We start from the raw sequence: 21857 nt of genomic DNA, 5'->3' as shown, positions 1-21857 counted from the left end.
CGGCAAGGATCCGTTTTGTTCCAAATGTTTATTGAAGAACTGAACATCCATCCAATTTCCACATTTAAAGAAGACGCCATTCAGACAAGTGCTCGAATGCAGCGCTCCAGAGTTTTGTGGCTTGGACGAGAGAGGCGGGGTTTTACTGAACCGGGCGTTTAAAAAAGCCAGCAAAATACCTAACATTTCATAGAAAAATTACATCGCAATGGTGTGAAAGGTAAGATTTAATCATTATTCGCCTATAGTTAACTGTGGAAGGGCTTAAAATACCATGATATAAAAGCTTTTAAGGAAAAAACATGGCTCTCAAGTTGCACACTAGTATTAGATCCAATGCGTTTTTTGTAATAACTAAGAGGATAAACTGCGATAATCGGCCGGAAAATGTAACGTTTGCAACAAAATGCTACAAAAACTGAAAATAAATAAATATGAGGTGTTGGAATCTCCCAAGGAGACATCTCCACAGGTGACCATCGCCTAGCTCTGGAATGCGGAATCCTCCAGAAATCGCCAAAATTACAGAGAAAAAAAAACATATTTTTTTTCCAGAACCTGCCTGGGCATCTTCTTTTGCAACAGAACAATGAACGATGAAATGTTATGTGTTTGACGTTCTTAAAGGTTTACACTATGAATCAGGGCTGCCAAGATTAGTTGACTAGTCACAACGACGTCGACGAACGAAATCGTCAACAATTAATATGAATAGGCGACGAATCATTTATCTATGTATTTATTAATTTGGCTCATCTTGTGCTTGTCCCTCTGGCTGGCAGTGTTGCGATTAACGGCGTTAAAGTATAGCGTCATTACTAACAGCATTAATTTTGTAGTAACAAAGTAATCTAATTAATTACTTTCCCCGTCGAAGCAACTCCGTTATCATTACTGTCAATGTAACGTGTCACGTTATGTAATAAACATGCTGCAATATCCCCACCTGCATTGTGTCACATTGCGACACCATAGTAAGTGTGAGAAGAGTGACGGTTACTTTAAAGAAATAACCAGACTGCCTTCACATCATGACAAGTAAGTAACATGGCTGGGAGGTCATTGTTTCATTAAAAATAACCTCAACTGTAATGACAAGTTTGCTCTATATTATTTATTTTTTTGTTACTAACATAACTATAAGCTTCATTTTTCAAAAATCATTTCCAGTTTAATACATTTTGTAAAAACATTATTTGGGCGTACGCCATTATTATTTATGTCGCAACCCATTCAGTGCGTAGTGACGTAGAATAGCGGGCAGGCTCTCTGCCAAGCAATGTAAAACATCTATAAAGAGGTAAGGTAAGTCTTCGTCGCGTTCCTAAAGAAACAATATGCGATCGGGAGAGTCACCCTCCTACACGCCGTGCTCTTGTCATTCAGGAACGCGACGGAGACTTAACTTGCTTTCTTTGCTGACGGTTCACATTGCTCGGCAGAGAGCCAGCCGCCATTTTATGTGACTGCGCACTGAATGCGTTGCAACATAAATAACAATGGCGGCGTACGTCCAAATAATGTTTCTACAAAATTTATTAAACTTGAAATGACTTTTTGTTATAGTTATGCAGCTTGCATACCATTCCGCAAACAACTTCCATCTGTTAGCATACAGCGAACAAGTGGACAGAGCCATGGCATTAAGGATCGTATGCTTAACCGAAGACGAGCACTCAGTCAGCAATGGGTGGCAGTGGTGTCCAAACTCGGTCCTCGGGGGCCGGTAGTCCCGCAGGTTTTGGATATTTCTCTCCTCCAACACAGCTGAAGCTCATCAGCAAGCTCTACTAAGCCTGATAACAATCCTGTTGATTGAAACAGGTGCGTTGGAGCAGGGAAACCTCCAAAACCTGCAGGACTACCGGCCCCTGAGGACCGAGTTTGGACACCACTGGTCTCGCCCCTCAGCGGCCAGTCCAGACACACAGATGCAGCCGACGGGGATCGGGATGCCAAATCTTTGTGACATGTAGGTCAGAGGTGGGAGTAAGTCATTGTTTTCCAAGTCACAAGCAAGTCTCAAGTCTTTGCCCTTAAGTCCCGAGTCAAGACTGACAAGTCTCAAACAATTCACAATTCCTACACTTTGAGGTTCAAGTCCTTTTAACAACATCATAGATGATATTATTTGGGGTGAGCATCAAAGTAGGAGTCAGGGCAATAGCCAGATTGATTTGTGCTTCACTCGAGGGAGTTCTCCACAATATCAGTCTGGGACTGCTCCGCGTTGATTTGCTTGAGTAAGGCGGGGCATGCTGTACAACAGTTCGAGCTGATTGGATGAAGCAGAATCGTGTGCACGTCCACTAACTTTTGTTTCGACCAATCACGGCAAAGGATAAAAATGTCGTCACCAACATGCGACTGTTGTGACTAGCTGATATTATGGCGTTGTTGTTGATGTTGTCGGTTTTGCAATGTTGATATAAGGATACAAGAGACCAATTCGTATAAACAAGTAGGAGATGCGCCTGGGTGTTGGCCAGGCGTGCTACCACCGCCGCCGCGTTGTACGACTTAGTGACCAGTTTGTCCATCAAGCACCACTGAGGGCTAGGGCATCTCACAGCCTCTTTAACGGCTTCCTCAGGGGAGACAATGAGAGAAGCCACCGAATACTCCACATTAGGCATACGAATACGCCTCAGAATCCCGGATGGAGATGGCATCCTCGGCGACGTCGTGATCTTGGGAGGGCAATTGGAGTGTTGCATCCGGCATGGCTCAGCTGGGTAATCAAAGATTTTGATTACCCAGCTGAACTTGTATTGCCATCACACTTCACCTCCAACCGGCTCAAATGCAAGGCAATCTGAGAGTCAGACCGACCCTTCTTACTCCGATGGTCAGGGGTAGCAGGAGAAGCAGACCTGCGTTTTGCCCGACCCCCACGAGGTGGGTCATTGCCACCGCCAACGATGACCGCCCTTGGGCAGCCGCTGCATCCTGGTGAGGCGCAACATCAGTTGTGTTCACAGAAGTATGGATCGCCGCAGCAGCGGTCGCTACTGCTTGACAGTCAAGACAACAGTCAGTGTGTCCCTCTTCAGGCAAAAAGGATCCGCCACAGTGCTTACAGGGAGCGTCGTCGTCGTCCATAGAAGCCTCCAATCGACGTGCAATGAGTGTGCGCAAGTCAATAGGCTGCTATGTTCGTGAGGGAGAGGAGGCAAGAACCGGCCTCTTCATCAACGTAGCAAACAAATCCACAATGTACTTACAGCAACACGCAAGTCCTTTTATGAATTTTTTCTTGAGTGACGCATGCGCGTGGGGGATTTTCGTGCTGTTTTAGCACCGCCACCTGCGCTGTGCTGTGATTTTTTTTCCCATTATGGAACTATGACTCCGCATGGCGTGAGAAACAATGACTTCCCAGTTACGGTGTTCTATCAGATCAGCATACCTGTATAGTAAACTCTATCTTTTGCCTCACTCTAAACTCAACTAAACATCCAACCTGTTTTTACTGTGCATGAACTGTTTCCTACAACGCATGCACAGAAGGTATGCTACTCCGACGGGTATGCTGTTTTGTCGAGACACCGGAGAACAGATGAGCCAACAGCAACCTGTGCGGCAATCTGACTTGCTGGTCAAATGTCAGCGACACAACAGAAACATATCATAGTTACTATGTTTTACAAAGCAGTAACTCCGTTCATAACTGAAATAAAATTTTAAATGAGTAATTTGTAACTAATTACTTTTTTAGGGTAACGTACCCAACACTGCTGGCTGGATGGCATGTCTGTGACGCACATGCGCAGTAGTGGCCATCCAGGTCATCCGCGACGTAAACAAAGGCATTATGGGTAATGGAGTGTCATGGCTAACCCATGTTAGTCAGAAACTTCAGGTGCATTTCACCCAAACTGCTTAATACGATGCAAACCTCCCTTTCATGGCACCACAGCAGTGATAAAGCAGCATTTGAAAAGGAAACATGTTGTGGATAATGCCTAATAGCATTTCTGGCATAGGGATCATCAGTCATGTGTGGAAGCTAGCATTAGGACCATATGTGTTACATATTTGTAATGTCTATTATGGATTACGAAGTCTTTAGTCAGCGAACTTGTGTTTATTATTAACCAAAACCGTTTTTGCATGCCACCATACGCTTTGACATCGAACGTGCTGCCATCGTGAGTCGCAACCACTGTGGCGGCCGTGGCTCATTCAGGTCATTCAGTAACCAGAAGGTCAGCTGTTCGATCCCCGCTCTCCCAAAGTCATGTGTTGTTGTGTCCTTGGGCAAGGCACTTCACACACATTGCCTCCAGTGCTACTCATGCACTGGTGTGCAAATTTTTGGTGGTGGTCGGAGGGGCCGTAGGCGCACACTGGCAGCCACGCTTCCGTCAACCTGTCCCAGGGCAACTGTGGCTACTTAAGCAGCTTACCGCCACTGCAGTGTGAATGTGTGAGAGCATGAATAATGTATCCATCTCATTGTAAAGCGCCTTTGAGTGTCTAGAAAAGCGCTATATAAATAAATGATGCATTATTATTATTATTATTATTAACTACGCACAGTGTTGCGCTTATGAATGTGGACATCGACATCGCAAAACTCAACAAAACGTGACAGCATAGCTGCAAGCCCTCAATAAAACACAAAATACTTCATTATATGCAGTAATAATTTATATTGCTAAAAAATATTCCTCCTAATCTTTACGATTTTTTTTATTTATTTCAGGTGCATACCACATTTTGTTTGTGTAGATCAATTTACTACTTTTAAATTACACATAATAGTGAAGCAAAACAAATCGTTTTGGATAAAGGTTGAATAAAACAAAATAAAAACCAATACAAGTGTTCATTTTAGTTGTGTTCAGCAAAATGTATTTTCCTAACTTTACTCATTTGATTTCACTACCTTCTACATTAAAAAAAACTTTTTTTCAAACTTATACAGTATGAGTACTCAACTCGTTAGTAATCACCGATACCGATTCCAAGTACAGTACTGATACCACTTATACTTTTGATACATACAATTTCCCCAAAAACTACAATAACAGATAGTTCTAAATAAATATATATATCCCAATATATAATTTGATTGCATGAAATTAATGGCAATTTTTTTTGTTCTAATTTCTAGTTCCTGATCGAAACAGCCACAAAAGGATCAACCACTGTTGCGAGTACCGATACATTGAAATTAGGTCCGTTATCAGCCCAATACCCCAGGTACTCGCCATATCCCTACAAGAAAGTATTCATCTATTTTCTGACCTGTCTTGGAGGCTTAAGGAGTTCAATGTTATGAGGTATGAAACGCACACCGGAGTCACCACAGGAGAACAAGCTGACCTGGTGGTCTTTGTTATAAGAGTCAAGAATGTTAACATACAGGGTTATAGACTTACCCTAAGGTGCTGATAAATCCACTGGTAGAGCCCTCTGCATATAGGGAACAAATGTCCCCAATATGGAGGAAACTGGACATCTTGTCTGACATTCTGTAGCTAGCTCCGCACGCTTAACGGCTCCTGAAAATTAGCACCAAAGGTAGACAATCTCAATTAAATCACTTACAAGTGACCATGTGGAACATTTTTCAGGAGTGAAGCATAATTTGTCAACTGTACAGATGTTATTGAGTACAGCGTTTGTTTGTCTGGGTGAGTCTAAACACGGGTACAATGACAGGTTTAATTGTTTGTCTATAAATGACTCAAACACCACCACCCATAAATATTAAAAGCAGATAACTCATTTTAATATGCATAAATCTTAGCATTGTTATATTCATGAAGGCATTTTTTTTTAAAGCAGGTCTTCTATTATGATATGATTCTTCATACAGAACATGAATGGGAAGCTATCCCAAACTAATAACTCACCATTACTCAGGGAATCTTGGGTTTAGAATATGATATCCCTGCGAAAATGTGCTATATTAAAGTTACAGCTGAAAGATTAATATGCATCTGAACAAGTCTTGTACAGTACAATTGTAAAGTTTGACTTGTACTATACATGGCAGGCATGTGGCAATAAAATTAATTGTCTGAATCGGTGTTTTCTACTTAACTGAATGCAGTGTAACACCTTTGGTGACTTTACCCAAGCATGTCTCACTCCAGGCAAACATATTCACGCAACAGCCATCAACACTAAACAGAGAGCGACACAAATCAAACTCTCACCTTGACGATGCAACTTTCTAGATTTTCCTATTAACATTTTCTGATATACTTAACGTTATATTACTAGTGGCTCCAAAACAGACACGGTCTAATTGTGAGTTAAAATTAATATGGGGCCCATGTTGCAACCCTCGCTCTGCCTTTAATTTTTGTGTAGCGTGCACACATAAATTGTAATTTCAAAAACAAACAAACAAACAGCTGTGTCGGAGATGTAAATTAGCGCGTGGGCTACTTCCTTCACGAGGATGCTCAAAGCTCAGACATTAAACTGAAAGGACACATCATTACCTGGACAAAATGAAGTTAAGGCAGCAAACCAGCGAAAGAAACCGCCGCTAATTAGGTCAGCAGAGGATCAATTCCAACGTGCTATCCTCGGTTAAGTCCCCATGGTGGTGGAAGTCCAGGTAGGGAGAGAGTGAACCGCGGCTGTATTCTGACAGCCGAGCGAACGTTTAGCAACAATCGGCTTTCACTCCTCCACATGTCACTGGTGGCCCGCCCCTTTCGTTGCTATTTATACTGCAGCAATGATCCATGGGAAATGCAGTTCTTTAATGCAATGTCAATAAATTGCGATGGTAGGATGAAACATTGGGTACATTGTTTAACAGTAGGACATTTCAGAATGTTTAAGAAGTTCTCAGAAGAAAATAGGAAGACAGCATGGTGGCTGAGTAGTGTACAGAATGCTATCCATTTCAGCGTTAAAAGAGCACATCTGTATCTGTACCATTAAACCTAGAAACAGAAGTGTAGCTAGCTATTTTAACGTAATGCAAATAATTTACACAATTATAAACATATTTATCTATTTGTTCATTATGACAATAATTTAGTTATTTAAAAAAAATAACTACGTAACTGCAACAACAAAAAAAATTATCGGAATCGGCCATCATTGTGGTTTACATTTTTGTAGAATTCTTTGACATTGTAACTGGGAGAATCCAAGTGGGTTATGACCAATTTCCCACATTCATCGAATGCAGCATTAGTCTGTATATCCACCATGTCTTCTTTTTGAATCACTGTACTGGTTGGAATGCTAAACTGACGTCCTTCCAGAACACTTTATACCTTAATCACATTTCATCTTCTTTTTGACTGATAGGCTACCTCACACATTCAAACGACAGCAGTTGTTGGTCCTGTACCACCACCCCACAAAAGTATTGTATGACGGAATGGAAGAATGTTTTAAATATGATGGCCAAGATGAAAACAAACAATGTGTTGATAAGGTTCAAATTCAAAAGAATCATGAAAAACAGGCCCTAAGAGTGCTGAACAGTTCCCCATGGTTATAGAGATTGTCTTATTGTCAGAAACAGAAACACACATGTCATGGTTTATAAAGGGGCATCAAGCTGTGCATGTCAACCAGGGAAAGAGTGTGAATTAAAAGCCTTTTGTTTGGGCAGTCACCAATCACACAAAAAACACTCACTTCTGAACTAATTTTGACTTATTGCTGTTTGTTTAAAACGTTTTATGCATGATTTGATATTTTTTTCTAGGCACCCAAACAAGCCATCTTGTTGCTATTGGATGAACCGGGCAGGTTAGGCATCCAAGGTAATGATGTAAGACTTAGCCTCCAGTTTGAGTGATCTGGTTTATTTGCAGCTTACCCATTAAAATCCCAGTGTGGTTCCATCTTCTATATCTTGACTCTTGGTGCAACAGAAGACTCAAAAGTAAAAGGATAGTGGGTGAACGCATCTCTGACATTTAGTGACATCTAAATTGCAGTATGATTCAGAATTGATAAAGTATGTCATTATTTTAAATGATCAAATCAGACAAAGACAAAATATGTTTATCATGCCTGTGATTTAATTTTTGACAAGCCACATCCTTGTTTTGCATGTTAAATGCTGGTGGTTGTAGTTATCCAATTTCTATACCTAGAAATAAACTATCCATCCATTTTCTTAACCACTTGTCCTCACAAGTGTCGCAGGGGGGTCTGGAGCCTATCCTTGCTTTGGCTTTGGGCAGTAGGCGGGGTACACCCTCAACTGGTTGCCAGCCAATCGCAGGGCACACAGTGACAAACAACCATCCACACTCACAATCCCACCTATGGACAATTTAGAGTGTTCAATTAACCTGCCATGCATGTCTTTGGAATGTGGGAGGAAACCGGAGCACCCGGAGAAAACCCACGCAAGCACGGGGAGAACATGCAAACTCCACCCAGGAAGGCCGAAGCACGGACTCGATCTCACGTCTTCTGCACTGGAAGGTGGATGTGCTAACCAGTCAACCACCGTGCCGCCCAGAAATAAACTATAAAAGGGAAAATTGGCTGCTAATCTTCTTGAATCATAATTGCAAACTCAAGCATGACAGATGTGTTTCCTCACAGTTTCATGACATGGCAGTATCTGAGGTAATAATAACCCATCTGCCACTTCAACTATATCTGCAGGCTTTTGCCACATTTGACACTAAGTAATGCTGACTACAGATCACTGAGTACTCAGTTGTCATGGATACAGTGTACAGAAGACTGGCTACCTCTGACTGCAGAGAGGGGAAATAGGTGATGAAGTGTTTTCAAAAACTGCTGATATGTTTCAAAAGGATCATTCTAAAGTGATTACACATGCACTGTCTGAATTTTCTTCCTCAAGGTATGGAGGACCAAAACTGTTTATTTATAATTAAAAATAAATAAATGACCAAATGATTTAATTAATTAATGAATACAAATAATAACAAACAACAACAAATAAACATAATTTAAAAATTAAATAAAAAATAAAAAAATGTAAATCTTTAAGTGGGATATACATACAATATGGCAAGTTTGAATAAGAGGCAGCATGAACTTATTCTCCAACATGGAAACATAGTGAAGGCCTATTTTCTTCCACACCCGAGCATCAAGAAACACACAGGAGACAGGGGGATGCTAAAAAAAGTAGCAAGCATGCATGAGTGTGGGTGTACAGTTTTGTGAGAGTCAACCCTGTGCATGCATTAGAGTGAATATTCTTGTGCATGTTTAGGCCTTCCCCAGGCAGCCATGATGAGTGGGCACAGTGGTTGGCAGTGCTCTTGTCTGTGTCTTTGATGGTCCTTTGTTTTGACCATGTTTGCAATAAGCAAACTTCTTATTCAAACCTGACAGTGTGTGGATGAGTAAAATCAGGATAAATCTTGCACAAGCTCACTTTACTCCACAAGACCATAAACGGTGTGACGGCTTTTACCGCTATTCCGGATCTGGGACAGTGACCCACTAAAGTCATAGCGCCACTGGGAAAAAACAACCGTAGTTAATGGGTTATCCGTCATTCTGAACTAAAAGTAGAATGGTGATAAAATGACTTTTACATTTTAAACTCTCAGCCCTCCGCTCTGCTTGTTGCTCTGAGAACATAGTCTAGTTTTTCTCAAGTTCACTACAGAATTTGTGGTACAGGATAGAACTAGGTGGTGTGAATCAATGCGCAGTGAAAATACTTGACATTACATCCGTAGCCCTGCAAAGTGTACAAGAAGGTCACACCAACACAAGTCCATTATCTCCTCTCTGTCTGCCAGGCTATTGCCTTGCAGTAACTGTGAATTACATCATGTCCCTTGCAAGGGTCGAGTGAGTCTCAGTCACGACTTAAGAGGTTTAACTTTAATTCCACCTGAACGCAGTGCTCACACATGAACAAGTGGAACTGTCACATCTTCTTCTTTTGCCTTTTCTTTGAATTGAAGAACACAATTAAAAAAATTCTTGACCCCCACAACAACAATCATAAAATACAGCATGTTTATTGATACAAAGTGTATACTCATACTAAAGACACTCTATATAAGACAATGGCAGCACCCTGAATTCATGTAACAAATGTCCTCACTAAAAATAAAAGACAATTATGCTGGTATAATGGCCTGCATATTCCCATTGGAAATAGAATTATTAGACCTGGGATATTGTAACTAGGCCCTGGGATTTTGCTGTGTTGGAAAAACAAGTTTTAGACTTAAAGCTTTATCTACACATTCAATTCTGCAGAGTAAATTTGATTCGATTTAGAGTGGGACTCAGTTTTAAAGTAATATTTACACCTGGAAGAGGGTAAAATAAAGAATTTGGGAGAGAAAAATAAAAGTCCCTCAAGGGTTGAGGAACAAACTAGCGTTGTTCCGATACCGTTTTTTGGCCCCTGATACCGATTCCGATAAGCAGTTTTGCAGTATCGGCTGCTGCTGATACCGTACCGATACCTAGGTTGTTTTTTTTCCTCAACATGAAAAAGCTGCCCTGACATTGGGTCAGAGCATTCAAGGGCCAATAGGATATCTTGGCTCGGCATGCAGTGAACTCGCACGAGCAACACACAAGATGCTGCATCCAAAGTCCTATATTAGCGTCGGAAATAATGGCATTGGCATGTTACTTGTTAGTACTTGCCAATGCCGATACCATTGTTTTAATGAAGTATCGGGGCCTCAGCCTATCAAAGTATCAGAACAACCTGAGAAAGAACTCATAACTTTCAGTTTGGGAGACGTACCACCTGAGCTATGCCCCTCCTACTGTTTGCTTATATGCTCTTGTAGTTACGAAGATTCCAGCTGACATGAGCGATATACTAACACACAGCAGGAGCTGCATGGCTCAGGGAGTAGATCGGCTATCTCTTAAGCTGAAGGTTGTGAGTTCATTCCTCAACCCTTGAGTGACTTTTTTTAAAATTATTTTACTCTCTTCCAAGTGTAAAACTACTCTAAAACTGAGTCTATTTGGTCCCACTCTAAATCGAGTCAAATCTACTCTACAGAATTTACTGTGTATAAATCATTGCAATGTGATTAGCATGTGATTAGCCTTGCTGCATACTCAAAGGTGGTGATGTCAATCAATTACATTTTTTGAATTGTTGGCTTACAAGCAGCTGGCCTTTGAGGACCACTTTATCGCATCACATCCACTAGGTTACAGCATAATCAAGAAGTCAGACCATACACATGAACACGAACGCACACAGAGGTAAATGATCCACCAGGGGTTTGATTTGCAGGATTGTTTCCGGTTATCCAACTCTGGTGTTCTGTTGTTAATACTTCAGAAGAAGGACGTCATACAAGACACTGGTCTCATGCCACTTATTTAACCTTCAGAATTTTCTCTAAAAAGATTTCATTGCTGGTAATCCGTCAGTATCGGTCACAATGGTGGGCTCTGCGCCTCACTTTCGCTTGTTAAACTTGTTTGGCATGTTGTCGTTTTTTGTACATGTATTGTGTCTAACGGTCCTTACAATTTCTAGGTACAGCAGTGCACCAGATGAGCTGAGAGTGCAAAGAGGCGACATCAATGGGATTTTCTGGGCTTGTGGTATCACTAAGTTTGCGTGTTTGTTTTACCACAAGAGAATTAGAAGTGTGTCACCAGCCAGCTCGGGACTAATTGGTCCAGAGTTGGCCATATGACTGAATGTCACTGCCTTAAGGCTACATACTACACACAATACACCGTCTCACACACAGTAGAGTCACTAATTCTTCCTTTGCTTGCTACTGTGATGGGTGACGGCAGCTGTAAAGGGGAAGTAACCCAAAAAATGTCTTTGCAATATATTCTATGGTGACCCACTCATCTAAACATGATGTGCTGACTAATATTGTGTTTGTGGAGTATGCATTAAGCTTTTAAGTTTAAGTCTTAAGTCATTTAAGACTTTTTTGGTTTTGTTTTAAATCCATCTCAGGGTGTGTCCATTTTGGGACATTTTGCAAAATCCTATTTCTATGAGTCACACACGTGACGGAGCTCATTTGAATCAGTAGTGGAAAAGCTATTAAACTAATTACAGTATGCTGACAGAGTTAACCCACACGCACGCACACACAATATTTAATAATTTATAAATTACCAATTACTACCTAATCTTGAATCCCGGAAGAACATCTTTACTAATGCTCATTACAAATGTTCCAGATGACGTAAATTGTATCAATTAAATATTAAAATCAAACTCAGTCTTTTGGCCTAATTTCATATATTTGCCCAAATTGAAATATGAAAAATTGTGAATTATTTCGGTTGAATGGAACACTTTATTTAACACTTTACCATAAAGTCTATATTATTTTATGTTACAAAAAGGATAAATAAAGTATTACTCTATTTCCTGACCTGTTTTGGAGGCTAGGGGTGGCCATTTTGTCATTTGCTGTCGACTAAGAATGACATCACAGTTGGTCACTGCTTGAATATTCAAGCAGGAACGTGTCGTAAATGAATGAATTTACGTAGCACTGATCAGGCAGTGTCGTAAAACTTGATCGATTCTACGATTAATCACATCTTGTACTTTTGTTTAACCCTGGAAAACCCAAGAACCCTTTTCTTCTTTGGAAAATTATGAATTATACATTAAATGACTGCTATGAGTTCACTGAACACCCCCAAAAAATGTTTTTCAATTTTAACCCTTTATTCCCTAATTTAGGATTAGGGCGAAATTTGACCCTTTTGGGATTTAGGGGTATCATTTCGAAAAATCTGAATAACAAAAACTGTCAGTAAACTATTTAGAATTTAAGAAAATAATAAATCAAATACAAAGCTACATTGAACAATATAATTTTTTTGTTTTATTTGTTGCATTTTAGAACTGGATTTTGAATGTACAAACACACTTTGGCCAATGGAAACAAGAACACAGGGACAAAATCACACAACTTTGTTATTTGAGTAGCAGAATTTATAGGGGCCAAATTTGACCCCGTGGGTTCTCCAGGGTTTTAATCATGAGTGATTAATCACTTAATTAAAAAAGCTTTTTATCAACATTTTTTTGCCCGCCAAATTTGAAGAGCACCTGTTATGTGGTAATTATTTCTACATTTAACGTTATGAGGACGTCTTCAACATTTTCACACTCTCTCATCCTCCTTTTCTAATCAGTTTATTACTTGTGTAATTTAAAATGAAAAGAAAAGGAACATGAACACATTTCCTGCACAAACATTTATTAAATGCTTTACTTAATACTTTAATGTTATGTTAATTGCTCAAATACAACCTGTGCTACCTTAAACATAACCATCCGCTGACAAACTAAAGGATAATCTGCGGTTAAAATTAAGTGTGATTAATCTACGTTAATACATGATTAATGGGATCATTTTTGATTAATCAATAAGTTAACACTTTAACTTTGACAGCACTATTTTATTTTCATTGATATATATTTTTTATCTATTTTTTTTATGATATTTCTATATCATTTTTATTTTCACTCTTATTTGTTTATCTTTTGTTTTGTCATGTTTGGTCCAGACAGGAAGTTATTAGGACATGGATCCGGGTTTCTGGGGCAGAGGCGTCCTAAGAGTCCTGACCTGAGGAAGACGGCTGACGCGGTGACTGATTTGGAAAGAGATGGCGTAGTCCAGAATAACCCCAACGTTGTGGACCTCAGGAGGAATGTGGATGGAGCAAACGTGATTGACAGGCAATCGCTGCAGGTTGTGCTTCATCTCTCATAATATATATCAAATAGGATAGGAGCCAGGCTTCCCTTTAAAATTCCATTGACAGATGAGGCCTGCATCCACATTTCAAGGCAAGGAGAACAACGACAATATGAAGCATCTGACAATTTTGCACATCGTACAGCATCCTTCCTTATCATCATGAGCAGTTCACATAATATGATTAACAGGTGGTTGCTAGGTAATGACCACTCCGGAAAAGACTTATTTGTTTGAAGTGTGGCTCTTGTGAACAGCCCAGATTTGAGAACAGCCTTTATGCATGCAAGACATAACCAGCACTGACCAATCACCACCTGTACACACATTCGGTTGCCATGGGGATTCCAGGGACTCAAACAAAAATGAGTCATACCATTGAGGTTGTTTTTATAACCTCATAGATTTGTTAAAAAGGACAGACAATGGGTTACATACACACCAGTAAGCCACGTATTTTAAAGAATTATACATTCAATGTTGCTGAATGCAATGTAGATGACAAACCTAAAACCTACAAAACATTCAGCAACATCAAGGTTTTTACTCTGCTCGCAACTCATTGCTGCTGTTCTACAATTTTGACTATTCATCTAAAAGGGGAAACAAGATATAGATAAATTAATTATAATCCCTCAATGGGAAATTCAAGTCACTTTTCTGTGTTGCAATTTTGCCAGAACACCTTTCCCTATTCTTACTAGGTGCAAAATAGAAACTTGACAGCATCCTCGGTGCTTGTCCACTCCTACATTCTCATCTCTCCCAGGCCCAGTATGGCTGGTGCAATGGTCCCATTTGTGCATGAAAGACATTCTAATTAACCCAGATGTTGATATTAATAAGATGAAAGCAGGTCAAGAAGTAAAATGAGCCACATTGAGAGGAGGGCCTGATTTCAGAAGTAGTCATACTAAAGTGGGACACTCCTCTTCCTCCTCTAACTGGGGAATAAAACTTATTTCTATATCAAAATACCCCCAGGCCCGTATTAATTGGTCCCACCTCTCTTGAGGTCCAAGAGCGATGAGAAGCTGAGAATACTTAGAATGTTGGGTTGTTAGATTGTTGAGGATGACTAATATGAGTGTATGATGTGACATTTATTACTATTTGAGGCTTTGCTTTAATGAATGACAAATTATTTCCTGGGGCAACGCTTTTATTGTTAAATGCAACCTATTTAAAGGGGAAGTCAACCCTAAAATTACTTTTCAATATGTTGTTCTGGGCCCCCGCTAGTCTAAACACGACATTCTGATTAATATTATGTTTGTGGAAAATGAGTTGAGCAGCAAAGTCCCCATGTTTGTCTCCATCTCTGGGTACAACCATTTGACTACTTGCTGTCGACTGAAAATGACATCACAGTTGCTCAGGGCTCACCTGTTTTCTGAAGCTGAGCTATGATTGGTTGTTGTTGCTGTTGGGGGGGGTTGCTGCTTAACTCATATTCCACAAACGTAATATTAATCACGATGCTGTGTTTAGAATAAAAAAAATGTCTGTAGAATTAACAGTAAATTTCTGTAAAATCATGACATAAAAAATGTAAATACAAAAACAATGAAGCATTGTGTAAATTACATTAGTGTGTTGTAAAACTCAACCAAACACAACTGTTGATTTGACAGTAAGAAAATGTTAAGAAGATCACATTTTTGGGTGGGAGAATTTACAAATTACTGTAATTTAAAAACAGATAAACTGTAAAACTAAAAACAGTGGAATACAGTTACAATTACATCATGGCAGTGTTAGAATAACCTTTTTTGTCAATAGATTTTTTGGTACGTTTTATTTATGCCAAAAGAAACATACATTTTACAAATTCATATTACAGATAAGAATATTTAGACATAGGCCGACAGTAATACCATGTAAATACAAAGGTTAAACTAAACGTATAGTGTTATTTAAAATTGACAAACTGTAGACCTAATTATTAATTTATCAGTACACTTTAAAAAAAAATTGTTTGTTTGTTTTTAACGGAAAAAAACTGACAGCTGTGGTTACCAGAATAATCCTGTAAAAAAAATACTGTGCAAATGTATTTTTTTTTTTACATAACTTGTATATTATATATCCTAAAACTAATCATTTTAAATTAGTAGATTCAACAGTCCTTTACTGTTAACCTAACAACAGGGTGGTGCTGCTCAGTGGTAGAGTGGTCGTATTGCAATCTTGAGGTTGTTGATTCGATCCCAGCATGGTGTGACTATGTCGAAGATCGATGAGCAAGATAATGAAACTCCAGTTGTTCCTGATGCTGCGCCATAAGTACACATAAGCAGTTTGAGGGCATTGTAAGGTAGGAAAGCGCTATACAAATGAAGGTACCATTTACCAACAACATTCTGCTTTTACACTATTTTGTTCTGTAAAATTTACATACAGGTTTTGTTTATTGTATCCCGGTAAAATTTAGAAGCATTTACTGTTTATTGTACATTAAATACCATTAAAATGTACACATTGTTCTGTAAAGTTGTTTATTTGCACTGTATTTATTTATTTTATTTTTTTTTTACAGAATTTCTCTGGCAACCACAGCTGCCAGCTTTTTTTTTTCTCTGTAAAAACAGATTTATTTATTTTTACAGTGACAGTCTCTTGTGGCTGCATAGAACAATCTATTGTAAAGAAAAGCTACTCTTTTAACATTTGTCAGTGGTAACAGTACACCTGCTTCTAACAAACAGGAGATGGAGGAAATATAGGATATCGTGTGCTAGGACATGATGACTGAAACATATTTTACGCAGAACAAGCATTCTGTGATGTCTGAAAAAGACTGCGCAAGAAGGACATGTCAAGGAGTTCCTGCCACATTACAAGACCAAACAGCAAATAATGATGATAGAACATGTTTGCGCGTCTCTTGTGTTCTTACTGGCTCAGTTCAACAGGCTTTCAAAGCAAATGAAAGATTTCTAGGACATATGCATGTTACGCTTAATTGCCATTAACAAATGCAACTTAACGCGAGGCAACATTCTATTTGTTTAGTTTAAAACGGATAAATCCAGAGGCAGGAACTTTGCACAGTTGTTGGCACCACAGTGACAAGCTTTCCTTTGGACTGTCCTACTGGCCTGAATGGTGCTGTCAGTTTGTGTGAGGTGTTGCTGTCCAGGTGTTTGGTTTCTGTAGCCTCCAGAGTAGTCAAACGTTAGCTCCTCTTCAACACCGATATCCCGGTCAGCAAACAGTGCCAATCTGGGCACCAAAGAGTGCACACGGACCGGCACCATGAACAAAGTGGGCAAGCAGGAGTGATTTAGAAAGCGACCTATGTTTCCCACAGTGGCTGGGTCTACAAATGTCTCCGTGATGGAGCCTCTGCCCGCGTGCTCCCGTACAGCAATGATGTAATTATTTTCCTCAAATCTCTGTGCAAGTTGCCTTCGTCGTGCCTCTTCGAAACTGATGACCTCTCCAGCATACTCGCACACAAACGTACCATGCGGGATCGGCTGAAGAGTCCGCACTCCCCACCCCCTGCTGCTAGTGGAGCATACCTGCAAACGTAGTCTCAGCCCTCTCTGCACCACTCGGTTTGAGCAACTGTCACTGCAGGGACAAAGGGCATTACACTCAAACACCGGGGTGGAGTGACCAACGTCCGATACGGTAATGCTTAGCAACGTGCCATCGTTGCGGTAGGCCTGTCCATGGGTCTGCAGACAGCAACAGCTCTCACTGTTGCATGAGTGGGAAAAGCAGGAGCACCCGGTAAGTGTAACTTCACTGGGGTCAACAGGGCATCCTGGTCCTTGAACGTTGACAGGAGAGTACTGAAAAATATAGAATTGAATGAACAGGAGGAAACTGCAACATAAAAATGAAGAATGTACATATTTGACATTTTGTCATTATAAGCAAAAAGTAAGAATGCAAGAAATGCGATACACGAACGTACTGTATATAATGGGATACACGCAGACCAGAACTGACCAACACATGAACGTTGGTGTCATTGATGGAGTATAAAATCCTTATGAGCATGTCTGCCTTAACCCTTTAATGCCAAACATCATATATTGTATATACCACATGACAATTTGGTCCCTCTATTTCACGAGGATAATATTTTTTCCCTTAAAAGCCTGATGTAATTTGGATCAGATATGTGCATTGCACGGATAATCCTTCAGAGGGCAGCAATTTTCCAGATGGCTTTCTTGTGACCTTGCGAGATGGCCATGTTTGAGAAGAGACATCTGAATTTTGAGGAATAACTTTGTCAAATTTTGAAGTGGTTAACATAAGAAAAAGTTGAACATTTTTACTGAGACAACATTATAAACAGTTAATGGATATATACAATGTGAAATTACTCAATGTTTTATAATACGTGTTTGAGTAAAACTGTGTTAAAAGTCGGTGTATAAAAATTTGAAACATCAGGTGTATAAGGTCTTGAAATTCTGGATCAGTCAAGTGTTATTTTCTTTACTTTTTTGCATTTAACATTGATTTTTTTTTTAAACTCAACTACTAAAATATTTAAATTACTTATACTGTCACGTTAACAAAAAAATAGATCTGACTTTTGTTTTCTGATTTTTACTAAAGATCACAAATTGTAGGAAAAAAGAGAATGATTTGTGGGTGTGCATTAGTGTGTGAGTTTTAGATGGCAGATAAACAAAAATAGAGCACTGGCCATGTTTTGAAAATGATTATAGATGGCATATCAAGTGATGTTGAACAGCTAGAGGAAGATGATGATGAAGGGGAGGAATGGACACCTTCTGCAAAGACTAAATAAACCACAGATAGTAATGATGAGAAAGACCCAGAAGAGGGCAATTTACTGAACCAAAAGATACAACACAGAAGCAGTCAGCAAGGGGCTAAGTCAAAAGGAAGGAGTAGCAGTGGAAAAGTAAAGAAGACTCTGAGGAAAGGCTTGATTGGACATGTATTTCAAAATGCTACATGACATTGCAGAGGACACAAACTTATACAGTGTTCAAAATGATAGAAAGTCAGCAAATGCAAATGATAAAGACACTCAGTAAATTCTGGGCATGTTCATGCACATGGTGCTAGTATAAAAGCCCAACACAACACAATCAGAATAAAAAGTTTGTGAACCACAAAATGAAAAATGGTCAAATAAACCAGAAATGTTCCTCCTCCAATGCTATATTCAGTTCCGTTGGTGGAGTTCTCATTGCTGCTATTAACAATTATACTATTGATAATTAGTGGGAAAAGTTTTATCTGATGTTTGGAAAGACAACAATGTTTTATATGCTTTATTTTGTTATCAAATTATTAAGAATGTTAAGCATTGTAATCAGATGTATCAAAAGTGATACAAATCAAAAGTCATGTATGGAAGTTTATTTTTTTTTCATTTGTCCAAAAGGATCAATAAAAGCTCAATTTTCAAAGATGCTCAGTATTTCCCAATACGCTTACGTAATTGGGGCACAAATCTACCCCCACATGTTTACCACTCTCACACTAACCACTAATATATAATTTTACATTTCATAAAAATTGTGTAGAATAGCTATACTGGGCCATAAAAGGCCTAGTGCGCGGAGACCAAGTGCAACAAAGCTTTAATGAGTAGAAAGTCTGTTTTTTCCCCTTGTTGTTGAAATCCAATTTAAGGAAACACCGAAATTAATAAGGTACATTTGTATAGTTTGAAACGAAAGCGTTAAAGTGGAGTACTTGGGCAGATTAAATAAATAAATAAATAAATAAATAAACAAAGTAGCTACATAAAGATAGAGTAAGATACTGTCACATTCGACTTATGATAAAGTTAAAATTGGAATGTGACTACTTTTTTAACGTTTGCTCAAAGTCAAAGCTTTCATTTGTATTCCTTTTATTTATTTATGTATTACACGTGTATTTAATTATTTAATTATTTTTGCCGTGGAGTGTTTTACATTAAAATATATACCATTACTTTACTATTAAGTGTAGGTTAGTGACAGACTTTACTTTTCCGAATTCACGTTACGTGACCACGGTAGAAACGAAACTCCGTTCAAGACGATGAGCCCCTAAACACGTTATGCAGCTGGCAAATGGTCGATCTGAGCCGAGACATTACCTGGAATTCAGGAAACGTATGCTCATTTGAATCAGGTTTAAATGAAATAATAACATCCTCCAGACCGTTGCTCAAGTCAAAATTACGACCATTCATCGCGCTGGTGAGTTACTCGCCCTTATATATCCGGCAACAAACAGCGTAAATGTCATTTCCGGTTCTATTAGCGCAGACGGGCTCCTCCTAGCAGCTAAAAAGATATATTACATCATTTGAAGTTTAACGTTGTGTGACAATACATGGGCAATCTGTCGCGTGATGTAGCTTTTAAAGTTAGTAAAAATAAATAAAATAACATTAAAGCCATTTACCTCTCTGTTCAGCGTACCTCATAAGAGTCCGTCTTTTCCTCAATAAGGTTTTGTAGTAATAACCAAAACCCACCAGATGGCAGGCCTATGTAGGGAGAAAGAGCTATTTTCATGCATGGTGCACAAGTGACCTAAGCTTTTTCTTTTAAGAATCTGTGCTCTGACAAAACTGTTGTCATTTGTTAGTGCTGTATTTAATTTTTTTAAAATGTAGATAAAGAGGTTTCTGAAATGGCATATTTGGCTCAAATGTTGAATTTTAGGTTGGAAAAACAAGTGACAATAAACTGTCAATAATTTTGTATTTCGTTTTATACTGCAGAGAACGATGATGAAACTACCGAACAGAGAAACAGAGCGAAGGGACCTCAGGCACCTGAGAAGACTCAGAAGTGACGCAGAATTTGCAACATTTCTGCTCCATATAGGGAAGGTTATTACATCTATAAACTCATAACATTTAGTGTTATAGTATCACTCCATTTTAATTTAGACATGCAATAGTGCTATAGACCACTCTCATGTGAAGTCACGTTTGTGTGCCGACCATACTGGAGTGGAGGGCAAGCTGTGGTCGCGAGTGAGTTACAAAACAGTTTAGTTGAGTTGAGTTAGAAAAGAGGCAAAATAGTTGCTCAATCCGCGATCACAAAACTGGTGAACTTTTGCGTTGTCTACAGTTGCTTTAGGCTCAACTAGAGATAAGAATTTTTTTTTTCTGATACCGGCAGTGATCGAAAAACCAGAGGGAAATGAAGCAGTTGTGATAAAGAAGACAAGCACAATGACTATCAAATCTTCGACGTGACCACTTCGCACCATCAAAACATGCAGGGATTTGCACAGATCACTTCATATGAGGTACTTTTTTCTTTTTCGTGTGCAGTGGGTCATAAGATTAACCTCTGATTGTAAATTCCAGGCAGATGTGATACTTACCTGTTTAAACAGCCATAAAAGTTTTAGTTTGCATTGCCGTTCAACATTATCTGTTTATGTAGGAAAACTGATAGGAAGATGATGAATGAATGCAGATAAATGCATTGGGATGTTATACATAATGATTAAACAATATATATTTATTATGTATTATATTAATATTATTAAAAAAAATCTCCCTATTTGTTTAGTATACATATATATACAGTATATATATATATATATATATATATATATATATATATATATATATATATATATATATATCTCCTCCCCTTAATGATTGTGAGATTTGAAAAGTATTTAATGTAAATAAACACATTGATGCCAGATATATAAATTATAAGGAGATAAAGTTAGCTATGTCCACAATTACTATACTGATAATTCACACATCATTTTGATAATTTTGCACAAAATTTTGATAATTTTGACAAGGACGACGTGGCTGTGACAAAAGCTTGACTGTGACAAAGGCTTAGCTTTGACGAGACGAGACACACAAACTTCCACACATAATGTCTACAATGCTCCCACACCAACTGGACAAACACAACAGACTAAGGCTGTGTTCACACTGCAGCTCAGTATCTGATTTTTCATGCAGCGTGAATGGTACAATTCCGATTTTTTCACACCTGGGCCTCTATCGTATGTGGATATAAATCGGATATGTATGCGATGCAATGTGAATGCTCATCCTCACGCATCCGATTCATACGTCATCAAAAGCCTGATATGCGCTCTGCGCGGGCGGGAGAGAGTGCTTGGGAGACTACTGAGACGTCTATAAATATACAAAGCGGTTTTGAGTAACAGTGTTAATTTTTTATTTGTCTTTAATTT

General features: G+C 38.9%; 2 protein-coding genes across 8 annotated transcripts in view; both read right to left on the bottom strand.

Annotated features, from left to right (window-relative positions):
• The window catches only part of itpr1b (inositol 1,4,5-trisphosphate receptor, type 1b), a 71258-nt gene extending 64612 nt beyond the window's left edge, over nucleotides 1-6646 (bottom strand). For all 7 annotated transcript variants that reach the window (XM_077572552.1, XM_077572554.1, XM_077572556.1 and 4 more), the window contains exons 1-2: nucleotides 6462-6646; nucleotides 5388-5510 (exon numbers count right to left, since the gene is read on the bottom strand). In XM_077572552.1, coding sequence (XP_077428678.1) covers nucleotides 5388-5479 — 92 coding nt within the window. In that variant the 5' untranslated portion in view covers nucleotides 5480-5510; nucleotides 6462-6646. The remainder of the gene's footprint in view (nucleotides 1-5387; nucleotides 5511-6461) is intronic.
• An 8235-nt stretch (nucleotides 6647-14881) lies between these two features.
• On the bottom strand, nucleotides 14882-19911 carry setmar (SET domain and mariner transposase fusion gene). The gene is made up of 2 exons (XM_077573512.1): nucleotides 19762-19911; nucleotides 14882-17473 (listed from the first exon to the last, which is right to left on the bottom strand). The coding sequence occupies exons 1-2, from the start codon at nucleotides 19855-19857 to the stop codon at nucleotides 16682-16684; spliced, it is 888 nt and encodes a 295-aa protein (XP_077429638.1). The 5' UTR covers nucleotides 19858-19911; the 3' UTR covers nucleotides 14882-16681.
• Between the last annotated feature and the right edge of the window lie 1946 nt (nucleotides 19912-21857).

This window comes from Vanacampus margaritifer, chromosome 8 (genome assembly GCF_051991255.1).
Source record: "Vanacampus margaritifer isolate UIUO_Vmar chromosome 8, RoL_Vmar_1.0, whole genome shotgun sequence".
In the NCBI taxonomy this organism is placed as follows: Eukaryota; Metazoa; Chordata; class Actinopteri; order Syngnathiformes; family Syngnathidae; genus Vanacampus; species Vanacampus margaritifer.
The sequence above is the reverse complement of the archived record's forward strand: the minus strand, read 5'-3'. Positions and strand labels throughout refer to the sequence as shown.

Coding starts and splice junctions, on each gene's coding strand:
- setmar (XM_077573512.1), bottom strand. CDS start 19,857: ATGAATGGTCGTAATTTTGACTTGAGCAACGGTCTGGAGGATGTTATT. Junction 17,474..19,761: donor ATACGTTTCCTGAATTCCAG/GTAATGTCTCGG, acceptor TATATTTTTCAG/TACTCTCCTGTCAACGTTCA.